This window comes from Plectrocnemia conspersa, unplaced genomic scaffold (assembly GCF_051122295.1).
Source record: "Plectrocnemia conspersa isolate PC_06_02 unplaced genomic scaffold, ASM5112229v1 ptg000007l, whole genome shotgun sequence".
NCBI classification, from domain to species: domain Eukaryota; kingdom Metazoa; phylum Arthropoda; class Insecta; order Trichoptera; family Polycentropodidae; genus Plectrocnemia; species Plectrocnemia conspersa.
In genome coordinates this window covers 8,616,463-8,637,890 of record NW_028277171.1, presented here as the reverse complement: position 1 = coordinate 8,637,890, position 21,428 = coordinate 8,616,463, and the positions used below count along the sequence as shown (strand labels likewise).

The window sequence follows — 21,428 nt, the reverse complement described above, 5'->3', positions numbered from 1 at the left end:
ATATGCCATGTTTTCTCACTTTCAATAAATCTTGTTTTTTTTTGACAACACCAATTTCATTACTTCTACGGCGTTTGTCTCTTCTTTTTATATTTAAACGATATTTTATCTCATCTTCCCTTTGTCGCTATGAAATTTTTTTTTCAAGCAAAATATACGTATTGTTTTACCTCTAATATTTTACATTAGTGACAAAATAAAAAAATTGAACACGTTCAAATTTAAAGAATCACTTTGTATTTTAGTTGTTAAAAACTCTTTATTTTGAATACGTAAATAAAAATGGCAAAAAACGTAACAATGAAATGCGAGCTTTATATGGAGCGACAACATAAATAGTTTTTTTATGTAATAAAACAGTGTAAAAAATAATGCAACATACTAAAAAACCCTCTAAGCATATCCATTGGGACTGTTGAAGAACGTTATTTTAAATATTGTTTTAATCATAATTAAAATGTTATTTTTTGAGATTTCCACATAAAGAATTAATTATAAAAGATATAAAACATTAAAGCAAAATTCAACCCAGAATATGTACAAAATATATGATAATAACAAACATCAATAGGTTTATCCTTTAAATAAAATACATCTAATATTATTTGTGTACAACTAAACATGAAATATCAATATTTTTAGCTATTTATGATAAACATAGATATAAATGAAGTATTTCGGGACGGAACTATATTGAAACCCTTTTACAAAAACAACTCCTTAATTGGACGTTCAAAGACATATTTATAGACACATGTCTCAAAGAAGCATATACATGTTTATCGTATAATGATCTATCATAATACCGTTAATAATTAATTACCTTGTATTAAAAAAATATTCTAAGCCACGATTTTTGCCGTCAAATATGTTTTATACTGTAATACATGTATTTTTAAAATCGAATCGATAATTTACAACATTTAGAAAATAGTTGTATCGATAGTTTATGTATACATATGTATCTGATAAAACAACAAGTACTTTCAAATAGATACATTTTTCATTTTATTATATCAAGTTTATCTGAAAGGTGTTTCGTGGAACGTGATTCGAGACGATCGATGTGGATTATTATTATTTATTTCTTTTTTCTTACCGCGTATATTTTTGCTGGGTATTGTGTAACATGATAAATTGTTTTTAATACAAATATATTATGTACAAACATACGCATGTGATATTTCAGAACACTCTGAAATTAGTTTATATTTACACAGAAAACCATCTCGTAGACATACGATGAGTATATTCCATTAAATTCATTTCCATTATTTCGGTTACGTTATTGCGTCGGTCTCTATACGGCATACATGCGTGGCGTGTTCCAATATACGCTGCAATATTTTATTATTAAGAAATTTCTGGAGAGCCGAGATTGATTTTTTCCAAAGTATTATAATATATATGTGCGTGTATATCGCGCGTTCGCAATGCGAACGGTTTACCATACAAATAGGACGAATCGTATTTATGGCTATTCCTAAACAGCTTTCCAATATAAAGCAAACATTTTCTTTGTACAGTATTTCGACCGAAGTTCACGGAAACGGAAAAAATAGATTTGATTTATTTCACCGCCGACAGGCATATATCATCGAGAAGCACCGGTGAGCAGTTCCCATCATCAAAATTACATAAATATTGTATTATTTGTGTTATATGTATTATATTCATGTTAGTATGCTATTCATATAAATGGCTGGTCAGAAAATGTTTGCGTGTTTCGTAGTAGCAAAAGCAAATAGTATACGCAAGGTGATACAAAAAAAGTGAATAAAAAACAGAGAAATGGTTGAAATTTTTTCTCGTGTATGTTTCATATATTTATATATTTTTAACAATCATACTTGGCAAAAATAGTTTTTTTTTGCATTAAACAACTGTCTCGAGATTTTTAGACAAATATTTTTAGCAAAATACAATTTGGTTAACATTATTCATGTCTTTAAGAAACATCATCAAAATTAAACTTACATGTGTAAAGGATTATTTCATATAATTTACAGTAAAAATTAAAACTCAAAATAAAACTTCTAATAAAACAGTAAATTGGATATATTATTGGTTTATCAATCTTATAATATACAATACAATTTGACAAAAAATGTTTTTTTTTATTCTGAATTTCTTAACTTATTATTTCTCTAGATATCCTAAAAAACTGATGCTACGTCTTTTTTACATAAAAAAATTTTAAGTGCTTTTACAAATACTAATTTGAAAATAATTATTTTGAAAACAATTTTATAATAAATTTATTTAAGGCATATATTTTGATTTCATGCAAATTTATACCAAATTAAATCTCCCCTTATCATTAATGAGAAATATTTTACTTTGCGATTTTAAAACAAAAACCTGAAACCAGGAAATTTCTAGAAAATAAATTTAAAATATGGACTTTGTATCATTCATAATAAAATATAAAATATATATCACGTTGATCGATATGTTTTTTTCTGAATTATTGAAAAGATTACCAAAGGTAATAAAGCATATAATATATTGTAGAAAACTAAAAACAATACGTTGAATAAAATTTAAATCCAACTACCTAGTGTATTAAAGTTGTTTTAGAGATAAACTTGATTATTGTTATAATCATTGATTTCTCAAAATGCAGATTTTTTTCTCACAGAGTAGCAAATTTGTGAAAAAAAAACACTAAATGATTATTTATCAAATTAATACAAAAAAAAAATTTAAAATCAGATATGGTGCAGAATATCCAATAATTAAAAAATATTTGGTAGTAACCAAATAATTTCCACTAATTGCTAAAGAACATTGCAAATAGTTACTCATTATTAAATACAAGTTCACTGTTTCAAATTCTTCAACCTAATTTAAAAAAATCAAATATGTGCATAAGTATAATTTTTGTCAATAAAAAGTTTCTAATAAAAATACTTTGCTAAATTACCAAAATCCTCTTATATTAAGGCGCAGTATTTTAGCAAACTAGTTTTCGTGTAAAACATATTAAAAGCCGATTAATCACTCCCTATCAGATCATTAAATTTTCAATATATATGTATATAGTTTTCCAAGAAATAATAATGCAGAGTGATTAATTTTCTCAGAAATACAATGTGAAGAAAAATTTAATACATTAGTGACATTTTATTTTTCAGTGCTTAGCTTCAGAAAATAATCCTTACTATATAAGTTAATGCATTCAATTACAAGTATATGTATATATGCGATTTGTTTTTAAAAAGTGAAAAAAAACAGTTAATATTATGCCATTACTATATTTTCCTAAAATAGTTTTCACAACAACTCAAGCGAGTCATTACAATAATTTACGATATTTTGCCTAATTTATTTATTAAAAAAATTGAATAAATTTTTAGTGTTATTTACATTATATATATAAAAATTACTAGAGCGAGTATTTTAAGGATTTTAAACTAAACTTTTGCCCATTCAGGTCTATTGATCATAACAGTGATCACCTAAACGTATTATATGTATATGTTTAGGGGACTCAACTAAGATAATAGCTATTATTTGTAATACTTTTCAGATCATTATTACAATGCAAACTTTTATTGAAAGTAGTGATTTGAGAATTAATAGCAATTCAAACACTTATTTTGTTTTACAAAAAATCTCTAAAGAGATATGTTCATATAAAAAAAATTTATAACAAGTTATTTTTTTATAAATATCTTGAATTTAATATAATTTTTATGTGGTTTTATTAATTCATGAAGAAAGAGTAACAAATGATTGACCAATAGTTAATCTTAAAATTGATATCAAAAGTCACTTTTAAATTAAATAGTTAAAATAATCAAAAGTAAATAGTTTTTCTATTTATGAGCAATAGTTCTTAATAAACATTAATTTATAAATTCAGAATACTAAAAAATACTCACTTGGACTATTTTCTGATTTAGAAAAAGAATAACAATATCAGATAAATTAAAATGAGTCTATGGACTATTTATATCTATTGATTTGAAGCTACTTATAATTACTATTAAGGTTCTCTCACACAGATTTTTATCAAATATATTTGCAGGCTATTTATATAAAAACCACAGTAAGTTTTTTACAACACTATTTTTAAAGTGCCATTGACAAACACATTTTAAGTAAGAAACGATTTGATAGATGATTTCCATTTTTTTTCAAAAAACAATAAAAGCAGAACATCTACGTAACTGGTGTATATTTAATGTATTACACCACAAGCACCCCAATCAAATAAACGAAATTCAGCTTAAAATTTTACAAACTATGTTTTTTTTTCCATGTACAGTTTTAACTTAAGAGCTTAAAAATCATTTATTTTTTTAATAAGATTTTTTTAATTGTAATTTTAAATAAATTACATGCCTAATAAAATAAAATACATGTATGATTGTAACAATGTAGTTTATTTTAGCAAGAATGTTTTCCATTAACAAGCTTTACGACTTCCTTTTGCTTGAAGGTAATTAAGCTTTGAATGATTTTCAAATTACTGAAACAATACAGTAACCGCAATTAAATTTAATACAGTATATTATAAAACATTAAAGTATTATACGTTACGTTTATATTGTAGCGTAAAATTGAAAAAGCGATTGTGTGTCGGTCAATAGGTCGTATATTACGGGTTTTATTGTCCAATATTGCATTAGTGACGACAAAACGATATATAATAGTATTATACCGACCTACTATAGTTATGTATGCATATTGAGGTCAAAATTCGGGTTAAAATCGCGGTCGCAAATTGACGTATTATTGCGCGAGTGATGCATAATAGAAACGACCCAAAAAATTGTCACGGGACTGTGTCACGTTTTTCTTTGTGACCTTTTGTCGAAAAAATGTGTATATAAAATTTTAATGTATAAATCTTGCGCCTATGCTTTTGTACAGTCTTGGCCATTGTCCAATATAAGATCTTCTCGTAAATAATGTATCAGAAAAGATATATTTCACCTGAAAACCGCTGCATGACGAATGTGTTTTTCTTTTAATATTCACGCATTTCTCAAATAATATAATATGAATAATATTCGTATTTTTCTAAAATAATTTATATATCATATTTTAAGTTTATCGAAAAAATAAAACAATATACACATATACGTATGTATTTATGTATATATTATTTAAATCTCGGGATTCATAGCGATTAGAATCTACTGTTCTATATTTCGGCTGTGATGCTTCAGTCGTCGGGCAGCTGAAATATCAACCAGTAAGTTCTAATCGTGACAAATCCTGAGATTTAAATAATGTATATACATATATACATATGTATTTTATATATATTGTTTCGATAAACCTAAAATATGATATATAAAATCTCTTAGCAAAATTTAAATCGGAAATGAATGCACATATCAATTGTTAACTAAACGTTATTCAAAATGCTTTGAAACGGTTCAACGAATGTGGTTCTTACAAATCAAAGCCAAGAAATGGAAGAAATAAAAAAATAACTGCCCAGGATGATCAAGTGTTGGTTCATAAGTCAAGTTCAAAAATTTCTAAAGCAATATTTTTTTAGATAATCATACCTTTTAAAACATTTTTTAAAGTTTATTTGCATTTATTGACACCCCAATAAATATGTATCATATCTTAAAAAAATTGTAAATGTTAATAAAAAAAATGATTAAGGCTATTTAAAGCATTTATTTTTTTGGATTCGCAATTTTTTTAAATAAAGTTTTCTTATAATTTTGCGTCTGGTGACTATGTAGGCAATTCTAAAAGCGTCAAACCCTTTGACGAAAATTAACGCCTGCTTTTTAGCGATGTATGCATGGCACGAAGCGTTTTCTTGTTGAAATTGAATGGTAGCGTGGTCTATGCTTGAAAATATTTTTTATTAAAAATTTCTTTACATGAATTTCAACAATAAAATATAAATAAAGTCACTATTTATGGTATAGGGTCATAATGCTTCCGCCATAATATTTGACTTTGGGTACTAAGCAATCAGCTATATATTCTTCTCCGACTCTTAGACGTACGTATACTACACAAGGGGTCCTAAAAACATAAAAATTCATAATTATTTTAAAATAGTGTTGCTTTAAAAATTTTTGAATAAATTACGTATTTAATATGTTTTTTACATTACCCAATTATAGTTTAAAATTACCTTGAAGTTGGATTCACCGAACCAAATGACTGACATCCAATCTTCAGATGTTTAATCTCGGTGTTTTTGTGCCCACTCTAACCTTCGAGCTTTATTTATCTGTGTTCCACAGTTTGTCAAAAAAATTGAAATAAATTATTAAAAAAAAAAAATTAACTACAAATAAAAGCCGAAATCACGCAATTGAACTCAATGGTCACTCAAGCAAGTTTTATATTTTTTGTGTTTGTAATAATAGCATTTATTGTTTTTTTTCTTACTATTGTGACAAATTTATGAATATTATTCCTATAAAAATCTTAATCGAGCGGTAATTAAACTTCAAAATAAAATTAAAAATATTGAAAAATGGTTCGACAAATGACTGGTCACTGCAAATCCACTAAAAAGCGTCGCAGTAATGTTCTCTCTTAGAAGAAAAAAAGCCTTTGCTATAGAAAATTTAGTATAATAAACCGATAGAATGGCATAATAAGGCCAAATACTTAGGTCTTATCTTAGACTCTAAACTTTCGTGGAAACCACACATAGACACTCTAATTCATCGAGTTAAATACACAAGAGCTAAGCTTTACCCCCTTCTTTGCCGCAAAAGTAAATTAAGTATAAAAATAAACTGCTAATTTATAAAACAATAATCAGACCCGCAATGTCTTATGCATCCCCTGTGTGGGAACATATTATAAATACTCGCAAATACCCTCAAAAATTACAAGCCCAGCAGAATATTTCATAGAGAATCGCAGCAAACGCTCCTTGGTATGGTCGCAATTCGATGTTGCACCAGGATCTAAAAATATACACTCTTAAGAATTATTTTGAAAAGTTTAATAATAGACACCGCGAAAGAATACGAAATCATGCAAATGGCTTAATAGCTGATTTGTTTGATTAATTCCAGCTAATATTTCTTTAACTCAAACAAATAAAATAATAATAAAAAGGCGATGCGTGTTAACACACACAGACACCAATCCTAGTCAAGCAGGTGAGAGACTTAAGTCTAGAAACTGCGATTAAATATTAGATATTATATATGAATATTATTAATTTATTTTCAATATCAGAGATTTCCCAAAATCTTTGTGATTAATGGTTTTCATCTAAATAAAGACCAAAGTAGTTGGACAAGCTGCTTGAAGATAAATCCGTTTATCTTGATACGCTTCGGATCTTCAACAAAATATAATTTATCAATCATGGCCCAGTTTGTTTAAATTTTACATTTGCTATAATAATCACGTGGTTATTCAAGCCAATAGCTAACCTTATAGCAATTATTTTTTGCTTGAAATGGCAGATCATATGGGAAAATTTATAATTTTGCGGAATTAGAAAGTCATAAAAATGAAGCTGAATATTCTGTTTAAATAGGAAGTTTAATACCACAAAGTCACTAGTTTCTTACAATAAAAAATAATAAGGAATTGTATAGAGCTTCGAGTTTTATATTCTGCACGTGCGTCGTATGATTTTTTTCTTTCCCCATCTTAAAAAATGTGTGTTTATCCAAGAAGTTACATTTGAATAACACCCATAGACGCTCTTTTGTATGCCTTTTTTGCATCATTCGCAAATGGATATGAGAATTTGTTGAGAAAATCTCGCCTCCCTAATGCGTTTTCAAATATCCTTCATACTGCGTACGTTTTTATCAAATCCAATTTACCCATTTTCGCCTTGTGATGGAAATCCGCTGTGCGAGCATTAATTTTTTATAACAAAAAAAAAGTACCGTGCACGTTCCAAACTTTGGAAGCTTCTTGCTTTTGGTGCTTTTTTTGTATTCCACGCCGAACTTGTGAGGGAAGTCAACGGACGTGACTCGGTGGAAGGAAATATAATAATTCCAAGAATAAACATTGTTAAGTACAAGTGGATAAAAAAAGTCTGTGGGTGGATTCGTTTATTTTTGTATATCTTCGGAAAGCTCTCAAATTTAATGGCTGAAATCATTAACATAATTGCGATAAGCTGCGATAATATTTTTTATGGTAATTAAGTAAAATAAAACGTTAGCAAATTTTAGTAATATAATATAATTAAGCACCGATATTTTTTATAAATTATACATTTATTTGTAGAATATCGAAATATGTACAAAATTATTATTTTTATATATATATAATAATATAATATTCTCAAACATTACACATTTTTATCAATAGTATTGCAAACAGTTAAAAAGTTTCATTCGTAAAGGTCGAAGCCAACAAAATATTTATTCATAAGTATTTCGAAATTTCAATTCCAGTTAATGCTATCTTTCTCATGTTACAAAAAGACATCTGACAGTGTAAAATGAGATGAAGCGAGTTGTGGGAGTCGATACCAATTAAAATTATCCTTATAGAGGAGTAGAAGAGATTCTCTTGAAAACCTCTAGTTTATTAAGTATAAGATATCAGATTTTCGGATGTATTTTCTATTTATAAATAATATATAATAAGGTACTCAACCACTGGTTTGTAAATAGGCGCGATTGCGATATAAGGGATAAAACTATCCAGCATACAATTAGCCGATGATTTCATTACATAATAACCAAAAGTATTACATTTGGTTAAAATTTAAAATTTTCACTCCAACTTAATAATTTTTAGTGGTTAGTAATATATTTAAATTAAATTTAAAGCTTAACACTTTTTAACTGTCACATGAACTTGATAATACACGTTATTACAACAATGCTCTAAAAAATCACTAGCTTTAAGCACGAAAAATGTTATTTTTCCGCCAAAAAGGAGCCGTATACATATATTACAAACTTGAATAAATAAAGACATATATCAAAGTCGGCTTAATACGTACTTAACGCACGAAACCAATCTAAATATTATTCTGTGCGCGAGCTTTAAGTGTCTTAACTGTCGGTGATGGGGCAGGGCAAACAATAATACATTAGCGTTATTAAAGTCTATAAATTATACGAGTGCGGTATAAATTCTACGGCAATTACTCCAGGAAGGTCCCCGGGGGCTCTGGACCATGCTGGAAACAAGACAAAGAAGGGAATCCCGCTCCGAACTAGTATTTTGAGGGCGAAACTCACAAAACGTGGATTTCTGGAGACTTGGAATCCAGAATCGATTGTATTGTGTCGACCGTAGATAATCCCCGTGGACGGCCAAAGGTTTTGTCTTTAGATGATGTATATTAAAACTAACACAAAGGGAGCGTAGAATACAAATAGCTATATAATTTGAGCGTACCTTGGTATAATATTTCAGGGCTTATAATATAATTAGACTTGCCTTAAAAAAAATATTTGAAAATCACCTTGAGCTAACGAGTATTTATTTACGTTAAAACTTTATTTTAAAGCTTATTATTATTCAATATAAAAATACATAATATAAATAATGTAATATAAAAAATATATATTTTATTCTTGTACCTATACATTGGCATTGTTGTATAATGTATGATAGTATTAACAATAGTCAAATAATACGTTATTAATGTACGAATAACGAGTGTTTTATGTGACTTTTAAAAAATAGTTCTTTATTTTGGGTTCATTTAATACTTTGATATTTTGTGAATAAATGTTAATTTATACTACCTATAAAAATTTAACTTAAAATTTTTGTGTATTACTAATGAAGATATATTTTCACTGGCTTTTCAGTTGAATCATATTCAAACATATTTTTACTGGTAAATATTGGATTTAAACTAGCGAAAATATAAAATTTAACTGATGCTGCTCTAAAATTTTTATGATACTTTTTAATAATAATAAAAGTTAATATTATTTTTAAATCTTAATACAACTAAAACGAATGAACTAAACCCAACCTGACCTAATTAAAGTTCTTAAGCTAACCTTAGTGTTTTAACTTTAATTTGGGTGTGGTTTAATTAATTCCAAGTTTTACTTAAAAATCATGTGACCTCATATTTCTGTGAATCTCTAATTATGTGGAAATACACTTACTAAATTATCTCTTTGTGAACAAATACAGTAAATACAGTTTTACTGCTACTGATAAGTGAAATTGTGAATCAAAGTAAATTAAATTATACCTGTACTAGTGAAAATGGTAAACGGACATTTGCTCCTGGGAATATTGCTCTCATGTTTTTCTAATTTGCTGCATGTTAAAACTTATATTATTTTAAAGATTTTTGTTAGAAAAGCTTCACCGATAATATATAAATATATTTGATTAGATTTTTAGATACAATTCACATCGAATCTAATACATGTTTCAGTAAAAGTTTCGAAAGGTATCAGTAATTAACTATAATAAAAATGATATTATAAGCGTATAATAAAAGTCTAAATAAGTATATTTTGTATGCAAAATTTCTGATCTAATATTAATATTCTAAAGAACTCAAATATATATATATATTTTATTTGTTGCATTTCTCCACAAAAATTCGTCGATTTTAATTGAGCAGTTCATGATTTCTAGAATTTACCATGTAGTCTATTTATTTAAAAATTAATCAAAATCCAGTTACAGTTAGCTACATAGCAGCATTATTTCATTCTCAAACCGATTCGGTAAATAAATATCTAAGAGAATTTGAGAAAAAGTATATTATTTTTATAGCTAAAATTTTATTGAATTTTGAATAATATTTTAATAATCGTCAAAGAATAATTTTCATTAAAAGCTTGACTTTCACCAGAGATTAAAAAAAACACGTATTAAAACGTATAACGGTTAGATATCTTTCCGCAGAAAAGATTCTCGCGTTCACTTTTTTGGAACGCGTCCAAACAATCGCTTTGGCATTCAAGTTTAATTTTATCAACGGGAGAGAAAGTACCGACACTTTTATAATATACGGTCGCAATTTTTATGGGCGAATAAAAATTGTTTTTTTTATTATTATTCCTTTCCATTTTATTTATTAAAGGTAATTTGTATCGTGATATATGCGAAACGTTCACGATAAATTGCCAAACGCGCGCACTCGACAATTTCGCCGCTCGAGTTACGTAACAACGTACGATGTGCGATTCTAAAATTCACCTCCACGTATAAGTTATAGGTGTATATAACATGTTTGTCCATATTTCACTTTTTACCTTTCGCATACGTTATATAGAAAAATATAAGATTCGTCGAAAAAATACGCGTTTGTGTATAAGTGTAGAAATTTATTTGCTATTCATTGTTCCTGGAAAATCTGAGGCAGTACTTAAAGCGATCCGCAACAAATATTGGTTTATAAATAATACAAAATCAGTCAAATATTTTATTTAAATTATACATCTGACTATGACTTGACATTTTTTTCCATGCGTCATGCGTCACAATAATAAACAGTTCTCGTGCACATAAAAAAGATGAACACGATCCCTGATATATTTTTCCAGTTGCATATAGCTATCGCCAAAAACATATTTGTGTTTGATAATCCGTATAGCCTGTTTAATAGCAGCATTGGCTTAATCACAACAAGTAAGAATAAGGGACGCGATCGCGACACCCTAGAGAAACTTTAAATCTTGCAGCCGAAAGTCACCGAGCATTGACGGATTGTCGACGCCGCCCCTTAGCATTTTTAAAAAGTGCTTAATTGAATATATGCTACGAGAAAAATGCAATGAATTATAGCTCAAAGCTCCTAGAAAAAAGGCAGTTGGATACAAATTCAATTACGACCCGTACTTGAAAATATATTTTATAAACTCTCTTTGAATTCTCTCCATCAACAAAGAGTAATTATTTTAATTGAATATTAGAAAATAAAGCTATATTCGAGGATGTTACGAACTAGAACAGCGAATCACCAATCAATTATTGAAGTGACACGCGCTCCGCATATCGAAGCCGAAAATCATCGATACCTTATTGCAAACATTTGCGATGTGCTTGAATGTTATCCCTAAGTAGGGATTCCAATCCCGGGATCCCGGGATCCCAAACGATTTTCAATACCCGATGAGTCCCGGGATTATAAAACATAATTCCGAATTTTTCGGATTAATTGATTTATCAAGTACAATCGAATTATTATTGACAAAATCGTTATATTTCGTGTACAAACTTACGCGAGTTGCACGTGTCATCTGTGAATCTTTGAGGCTGTGAGTCTGAACGTGCTTTTTCAGCAGCAGGCTGCTTAGGAACCAAAATCAGATCGAAGCTAAATGATGAAACGCTTGATGCTTTGATGTTACTTCGTGAGTTTTATTAAAAATAATGTTTTCCATTAATTTTGTCTATGAATGTACATATGTACATACATTGTCAAAAGTTTATTTTTTATCTTCTCAAATAAATATATAAGACCTTCCCTTTTTTATTTTTATTATATTATTTTCTATTTTAAGCCCAAGACTAAAATTATACGTACTTCATACATTATACGTTATAAAAAACAGATGTAATAATATATTGTATTATTCATTTTTAATTATTTTTATCGATAAAATAACATGAAAATTATCCGAGGACTGGTCCCGGGATCCCGGGATCGACTAATTGCAATACCGAAATCCCAGGATCAAAATTTTGGCCCGGGATTGGAATCCCTACTCCTAAGTAATTGACAGGGGTATTTCTGATAAAAACACCTCTGGCTATGCTGTCAAAAAAATCCGCTGGACAATGTGATGCTGTCGAATGACATGCGACTTTCTATAAAAAGAATGAATATTCTTAAACATTTTTTAGTCAGCGTCATATAGTAAATATTCCAAGTTCATAATTTTCGCATATATTATATATTGGCAATAAAAAACAGAAAGAGCAGAGGACCTAGGTTTGATCTCTGTGGTACTCTAGAATGAGCAAATATGTTTTAAGGTGGTGGCTTCAGTAACTCGAAAAAGAGTATTAAAAATGTTAAGTATAAATTGGTTGACACTATTTTGGAATCAAATCGCAATTAATTAACAAGTACTCTCAAAAACGTCTAAAGGTTATCATTAAGAGCATTACTGCAAAATGTTTTAAAATAACTGTCTCACTTTTTTAACTTTTGTAACTTTGTTTGTAGTGATTATAAAAAGCAAACAGAAACTTATAAAAAGGTCATATTATTATACAATTAAAGGTCATATCATATTTTAAACGACAAGATCCAGTAAATATTTTTTTAGTATTTCAATAATTTTACCTTAAATAAATAATTTTGATTTGTATTATTGCTTTATTTATGAATTATATATTAGTTTTTAAGAAAAGATAATTTCATAGTACTTTTTTTGTTATTAAAACAAAGCCAATCACAATATTTAACTTTCCCATTGAATTTTACTTTAGGCTATATAAAAACTGTAACTTTCCTTGTCGTTGAACGACGACGATATGTGGCACGCAAGAACGCGCATACACGTTATATACTGACTAATCCCTCAATTTAGGAAAGCAACCTCTTTCTAGCTATTGAAATATCTTAATTAATTTTTCAAACACAAAGAAATAATGTTGTACTTAGAATAAGATCACCAATATCTATCTTATCCAACATGTCTATACACTGGACATTAATTAAGTACGAAAATATTTCATTTCAGCGCTATATGGAAACAAAGCACTGATATTAAATATTTTCGTACTATGTATGAGCCCTAGAATGGAAGATAGTCCATTATTAAAAATAGCAAACAAAGTATAAACCGTCTTCAGATATAGCTCACGAAAGACCAAGGCTGTTGTATAAATTTTCATCATGGTTCGTTAGGAATTTAGTTAAAGTTGCCATTTTAAACATTTAGGGTGAAACGTTAAACTTAGTTTTGCCTAAAGTATGTGATATTAAGTCAAAAAATTAAAATCTAATAATCCAAACATGAGTTTTAAGATATTAGACTGAGTTTTATAGCAAAAAATAATAACGTGCCCATATGTACCATATTAAAGCTATAAATTTTATACAAAGCATTTAAAGTTTCACACAAACGTGTAAAACGGATGCTTAAAATTAAAAGTAAACACTGTTAATTAATATAATAGCTGTGAAGTATATTTTAAAATATGCACATGAATTAATAATAAACCTCTGGTAGGCAAAAAAAATATATCAATAAAAAGCCTAATAAATTACATATGTTTAATGAAAATTTAACTTAATTTTGATTTAAATTAATACATAAAAGTATGTATTATTAATTTGGCAATTATTTGTCAGTCCCTTTTAGTAACCATAATATTCTTTAAAGCTGGTTTATTTTACAGAATTTTATTGCTTAATATAATGATATAAATAATTTAATAGGGAAAATATGTTCTATTACCACTTAAATATAATATAATAAAATACATATTATGAATAAATAATATTTTCCATTTTTAATATATTTATTTATATATTTAACATATCCCACACATATTTAAAGTCCACAAAAATAGCTTAACAAATTAAACAGTAATTTGTTTATTATTTCTGGCGCATGAGATATTTATTTTTCATTATTTTAATAACAAACTTACGCATAGCACTTTTATCAAATTTTATAACAAAAACTTTCGCGATTTATACGTCAGTTTTTTCCTCTTGTTTTTAAAGAATCGCGCGAAACTCGAAGATACGAGTTTAGCTTTGAGATTAATCTCGTTTATTTATTGTCTTCCAAATCCCTGCCAGTTGCTTAATAAATATAGTCTGAAAAATGTTCATATACGTACAGAGACAAAAAGCGTATTTGGTCCATTTAAAAACGGAGGACATTAAGCGAGATTTTCGTTTAACTCAAACGTTGACAAATTACAGCGTCCACAATATAGATGTTATAACATTTCTTTATTTTTTCATGTAATATGAAAAACTCCATCTCTGTCGTAAAATAAACCCTTTGTGTAATTGAAGGGTAGAAATTCCATAGGGTATAAGCGCCAATTTTAACTTTTGTAGTTATGTTATATTATATTTGTAGTAACGGGTACGATAAACACAGCCTGATACTTATTGATTACATAGATCCTGTGCTTTATCATTAAGATTGTATCACCGTACGTGGCAATGACCTATTCTGTGGAATATTGCGACTTTTCTTTGAGGTCAAGGACTTGCCAAGGTCTGAAAATCCCCTTTGCCGCTTCTCTTTCAAAGCTTACACCCAATAGTGTTTCAGGCTTATCGGTTAGCGTTTTAGATATTGTGTTGCTAATTGCAATCCATTAACCTTTTTTATATTAGACAAAAATAAACATTAAAACCGTTTTCACATCGACAATGCAGTATCGCATCAAAATAAATGGTTAAAACTAAGATCGATTTAAGGCTATAATAATAGTTTATAATTTATAAAATAGATATCGCTGATTTACAAACTTTGTTTCAGTCTGAAGTCTTACTATTTAATAAGTAGTTGTTTATTATGTATATTATTTTGTAACGTATTTGACTGAAACGTGTCATGTTATAAAAAAAATTTTACAATACATAATAAATAATACGGAAAATAAAGTGATTCTTTGATGTTTTGTAATGGCTCTGAAAATTATCTTTGGAATCATATTTTGCTTACTGTATACGCATTTGTTAATAGAACTATTAAATATTTAGATTTACCTCAATTAGAGTGATCATTTGCTTGAAAAATTTCTACATATTAAAATTTTTAATGAAGAATACCTGCTCTATAATAAATCTACCTAACCTTAAGCCAAATTGCTATTTACTAAAAGCTTAACTAAAACATTTTTCTTAAATTAAATCTTCTGAATTAAATTCACAAATTAATATTAATACATATCATATGCAGTCCACAGTGATTATTTATTTTTAGCACATAAAATAATAACCAGGAAGCTTAAATCTTATTTTTTTGTAATCCTGATAATCATCTGAGATAAACAGTTACTATCAAAATATATACATAATACTGCTTTCGCTCTTCCCCGAAATTTGTCAATATCGTTTCCTGGCCTTTGTTCATTGATATGTTTACGATATATTTTTTTGTCGGATTATTCTTACACAGTTCAGAGAACGCCCTTCAAAGTTACTTCTTTTCGTTTTTAAACGTAATTCTGAATCTAATATTTATTTTCCGCATGTTAGACGTTGGCTTTAAGCTTTAAATTATTTGTTTGTCCCCATGAGACCTTTCTGTTTCGGTCTTCTCTACTAAAAATACATTATTTTTATTATATTATTCAAAAAGTGTTTTAAAAGTATTTTTTAGGACTTACATAGCTTTGTCTACTTATTCAAATACACAAAACCCATTGTTAGTATACTCACGCTAAAACGACATCTTTATTACGATAATATTTGCCTTTATTGACACATTAAAATTCTATATATTTTCACTTATATTGAAACCGAAAACTTTGACTTCTATATGAATAATTTAAGAGAAATAAAATATCAAACTGGTAAATAAATAATTTGTATTATTTCTGTTATGCTAATTTTATTATTATATTTTTGTTGTATATCAGTGGTTCAACCCTTGGTAAGTTTATATTATAGATTTAACGCAAAAGATGTTTTATCAAAACAGTAGTTTTTTTATTAAAATTTAACTACATGGCCATATGTAAATTTCCCCCAATATTTTAACATATTTACAATACAGTTTCGGTAAAAAATGCAGCGATTATAAAACTTTTAATTTGATATATCAGTTACAAAAGCATTAAGACATAAAATGTCTAAACTTAAAATATCTTGTGGTTTAATTTATGATTTTTTTATAAAAGATAAATTTATAAACTCATGTAGAGTAGAACCTCAGATTGTCAGTAACTTGATTTACGAGTGTAAAATTGCCATGATAAATGAATGATATCTTTCAATAGAAACAGTATTTTGTATCAATAACCCTTAAATGAATATTTTAGGCGTTGAAACAAATTAATTTAAGTTTTTGTCATTTCTTATATTGATACTTGCTTTAATATACGAGTGTTTTAAAACACGAGCATGTTTCCGAAACAAATGATGCTCGTAAACCGAGGTTTCACTGTATTTGTTTTAAAAATATTGACATACTGTGTTTAAAAAAACAACACTGTTGTTAATTAAAATTAAAAAAATTAAATTCAAAGCAAGCAGATAAAACCTTGATAAACATTTTTTTCGTTGTAAATCTTAGCCATAATAAGATTAACATCATTTAATTGTATTGAATTTAAAGCCTTTGTTGTTGTTTGTTTGTTTTTATAAACAACAGCCACAGTTTTGATGCTCCATGTTTATTAAGCATAGTAATTAACGTGTTAATTAAAAATATCATATTTAATATAAAAAAAGTTATTTTACAGGCTTTCGAAACACCGCATAATGAGTTTAATTAGCACGATGTTGTGTAAACAAAAACGAACTACGGTTGTAATTTTATTATATAAACATCGTGTATTGTGAAAACAAACAATGGATTGAGTAGTACATTTTGGTTTTTGTGCAAAATATTTTTTTTTAATGTGTGTGCATATTTACATAAAAAACACGATGCGCAGTCGGGTTAAAGTTGCTCGGTTGTTCAAGAAAACGACAGAAGATTAGCGGTGAACAATGGGAGGAATAAAAGGAAGTGGATTTATTCTACTTCTGGTATTACCATGGACACTTCCCATCCCGTTGTCTCCATCGCCGACGATGACACCGCAGATTCTCGGTAAGAAAACATTATTTTTCCTTTTACGTCTTCCGAAATTGCCTTATATTACTTTGCAATTTTGCCAAATTAATTGATACATTGTGACCGAATACGTGAAGCGACATTTAATATGAGACTTCTTTTATTTAGTCACAAATAACATATAAGCATTAAATGTTTGCTCAATATAATTATTCTTATTTTTAAATCATAAATTATTTTGTATATATATTTTATTACAAATTTTACTTCAATTGACAAATTTAATAAAAAAAATATACATTGTTATAAATGTGTAAAAATAGATCTTCGGCATGACTTATTATTAGCTTACAATGTCAGTATTCATAAAATATGTATATATAATTTCCGTAAAATTCATATGTAACGTTACGACGTATGAAATGAGAAACGGCAAATCAAATTACCTTTTATTAGTATGTATTTTAGCGAGAATAATAAAAAATGTTGCATCATCACTATTTTTTTGTGTAATTTTTAATGATTGCTTTCCTAGACCGTGACTATTGGTATAACCAAGCCGAGAAGGAATTAGCAAAGCGGTTACAGTATTACGGCGAAAAAAAACCAAAAGCCAAGTTAGTGTTCGACGCAAGCTGTTTGTTTATATTGGAGTAATTTGCCGTGGAATTAATTTGTTCCTCTTTGAATAATTCAGAAGCGTAATTATGTTTGTCGGCGACGGAATGAGTTTGGCCACCGTGACCGCAGCCAGAGAACTCAGAGCTCAGAGGACTAAATCTGGAGGTCTGGGAGGGTCGGAGGCTGCGCCGAGTTCAGAAGCATCTGGTCTGATATGGGACCACTTTCCAGCTGCAGCTTTGTCGCAGGTAACGTTTCTATTACAGACAATAGCGATAAGATTATAGAGAACCATTACCGATAAACGTGGCCCAGATCGTCTGTGTTAGAAATGCACGAGCGTGAATAATGGAGGAGTTTAAATAGAATACACTTACTTTAATATTGTACCTATGCTTCTATCCTCTCATTTTAATACATATATTATACGTAAATGATAATTCTAAATACAATGTATATTATTTGGTGTACGTCCACAGACTCTCAATTTTATTAAATAAAAAAATCATTCATAACTATTTACATGTATAAAACAACACTTATTACCACACACAAGTGGGGTCAAAAGAAATCCTTTTTGTGTCATGATGTTTGTCTCATTGTTAATGAATGAACGTTTTTGGTCACGATCATTAACAATGAGACAATCGCTCTTCTAAATGTGGCTATATGTGTGGTCGCCACAATATAAATAAATATACAAACTTAAAATTGCTATACATTAATAAATGATTAACTATATAACTTTGTTTTGTAAAAATATGTTTTAAACCATATACATATAAAGATTTTATTCTTATAAAATACGCAACAATGCACCTCCTGGTTGCACACATTTAAAAAAATGGATTATTTTATATACATATGTATATTCATATATCAAAAATAATATAATATTTTGATAATAATTTATGGATCGACAATAACCATAACAAAATGTATGTTCATTGTGCGCGTTAAGTGGTCGGAACAATTTAACTGAATGTACGTGGGGGATTTCGCATGGGTCCAGACACGGTCATTACTAACTTTGTAAGGTATATGACCGCAAGGGTGTAAATCTTTGGTATTGTTAAAGAGGTATAAAGGGAAACTTAATGTTCCGGAAAGTAAAAGTCGCCAACGTGCAATTGTAATTATCACGACCGCATTTTAATCTGGACGTGTTTTATAAATTGAATAATTAGATCATTCTGGAAAAGTTTACTTCTTAAGTGGTTAAGCTTGCAGAAATGCAAATGAACTGAAGCGCATTCTGGTGTGTGCTGTAGATTGCTGTTTTGCTTTATAATTAGTGCTTAAACAAAAAACTTTGTCCTTTGGCACGGTCGTACACTGTGAAACGGAATTTAAGCATTGCAAAAATTATAAATAAAGTAAAGGTCAACTTCAAGGTCGAAACACGACACAGCAAGCAAAAGTTTTATGTCACAGATTTATGTATTTTATGACTCTTGGCTTAGTAGTTCCTATAATAACACATTTTTACATTCGTTCATGCAAATGTGTCATCGATATAACTTTTATCCTGAAAGGCAGAAAAACTCTGAAATAGCAAATACCATAATTAAAGCATACAATTATTTATGATCAGATTTTTAATCTAATAGTCATTAACAATTAAGTACATAATGTGAAAAAAAGTATATACATAATATTTGTTTAATTACATTTTTGTTTTAAATTCGAGATATATTATTAAAGACTTTTATTTTACTCGGTTAGCAAAACTACCGTTTTTGCTAGGAACCAAGTAATGTGGTAAAGCTAACTAGGCTCAAATCACAGCAATTTTGTGCTTGCAATCGAATTAAAAATTGACGTGCTCTTTACAAAATCTTGTTTAGTGAGGTTTGGCTCGTGATTTGTTTTTCATCTGAATTAATGGCGAAACTGCTTGTTTTTAATAATCATTTCTTTAATTTAAATCAGGTAAAAATGAAATAGAGAAACTATACATTGTCACTAGGGATTCCAATCCCGGGCCAAAATTTTGATCCCGGGATTTCGGTATTGCAATTAGTCGATCCCGGGATCCCGGGACCAGTCCCGGGATAATTTTCATGTTATTTTATCGATAAAAATAATTTAAAATGAATAATACAATATATTTTTACATCTGTTTTTTATAACGTACAATGTATAAAGTACGTATAATTTTAGTCTTGGACTTAAAATAAAAAATAATATAATAAAAATAAAAAAGGAAAGGTCTTATATATTTATTTGAGAAGAAAAAAATGAACTTTTGACAATGTATGTACATACCTATGTACATTCATAGACAATTAATTGAAAACATTATTTTGAATAAAACTCACGAAGTAACATCAAAGCATCAAGTGTTTTATCATTTAGCCTTGATCTGATTTTGGTTCCTAAGCAGCCTGCTGCTGAAAAAGCACGTTTAGACTCACAGCCTCAAAGATTCACAGATGACACGTGCAACTCGCGCAAGTTTGTACACGAAATATAACGATGTTGTCAATAATAATTTGATTGTGCTTGATAAATCAACCAATCCGAAAAATTCGGGATTATGTTTTATAATCCCGGGACTCATCGGGTATTGAAAATCGTTCGGGATCCCGGGATCCCGGGATTCGGGATCCCGGGATTGGAATCCCTAATTGTCACTGATTAATTCGTTAATTGTTTTTAATGTTTATCTTAAATAATATTTATAATATTTACCAGTCTTGGTGTTATAATGAAGACAATAATATATAATATATTTAAGCTTTGAGTCTAGATGTAAAGTCAAAAATTTAAAGCTCACCTTTCGTATGAAACCACAGATCGTCTACAAAATGTAAATGTAATATTCAGTTTCATCTTGGTTAATTTTCATTTTTCATTTCTCAGAATAAATATTTAAATTCATAAGTGATTTTTGTAATTGTTTTTATACTATTCCTATATAATTATGATGGTTACATAATTAGCTTACATATCTTATACAGAATTTCTCAAAATAAGATCATTATTATATATAAATATGCGAAATGGACAGATTAAAGTACCATGCGGGACTTCACATGGTATCGGGAGCTCATTAATATACGAATGAGTGTGTTATATGAGAGAAATAATCGAGGGTTTGAAATTTAAATAATTTATATATAAAACTGTAGTACCATACCGTGCCATGCATATTAAAATTAATTGTTTCCGTTCAAAGACTTTTAC

The 21,428-nt window shown here is 28.3% G+C and overlaps 1 protein-coding gene across 1 annotated transcript in view; it reads left to right on the top strand.

The window, feature by feature from the left end:
* Nucleotides 1-21,428, top strand: part of LOC148233859 (alkaline phosphatase-like) — a 71,472-nt gene that overhangs the window by 23,191 nt on the left and 26,853 nt on the right. Inside the window, exons 2-4 of the mRNA XM_088188799.1 lie at nt 17,302-17,654; nt 18,154-18,235; nt 18,316-18,487. Of these exons, the coding sequence (XP_088044925.1) occupies nt 17,552-17,654; nt 18,154-18,235; nt 18,316-18,487 (357 nt within the window). The 5' untranslated portion in view covers nt 17,302-17,551. The remainder of the gene's footprint in view (nt 1-17,301; nt 17,655-18,153; nt 18,236-18,315; nt 18,488-21,428) is intronic.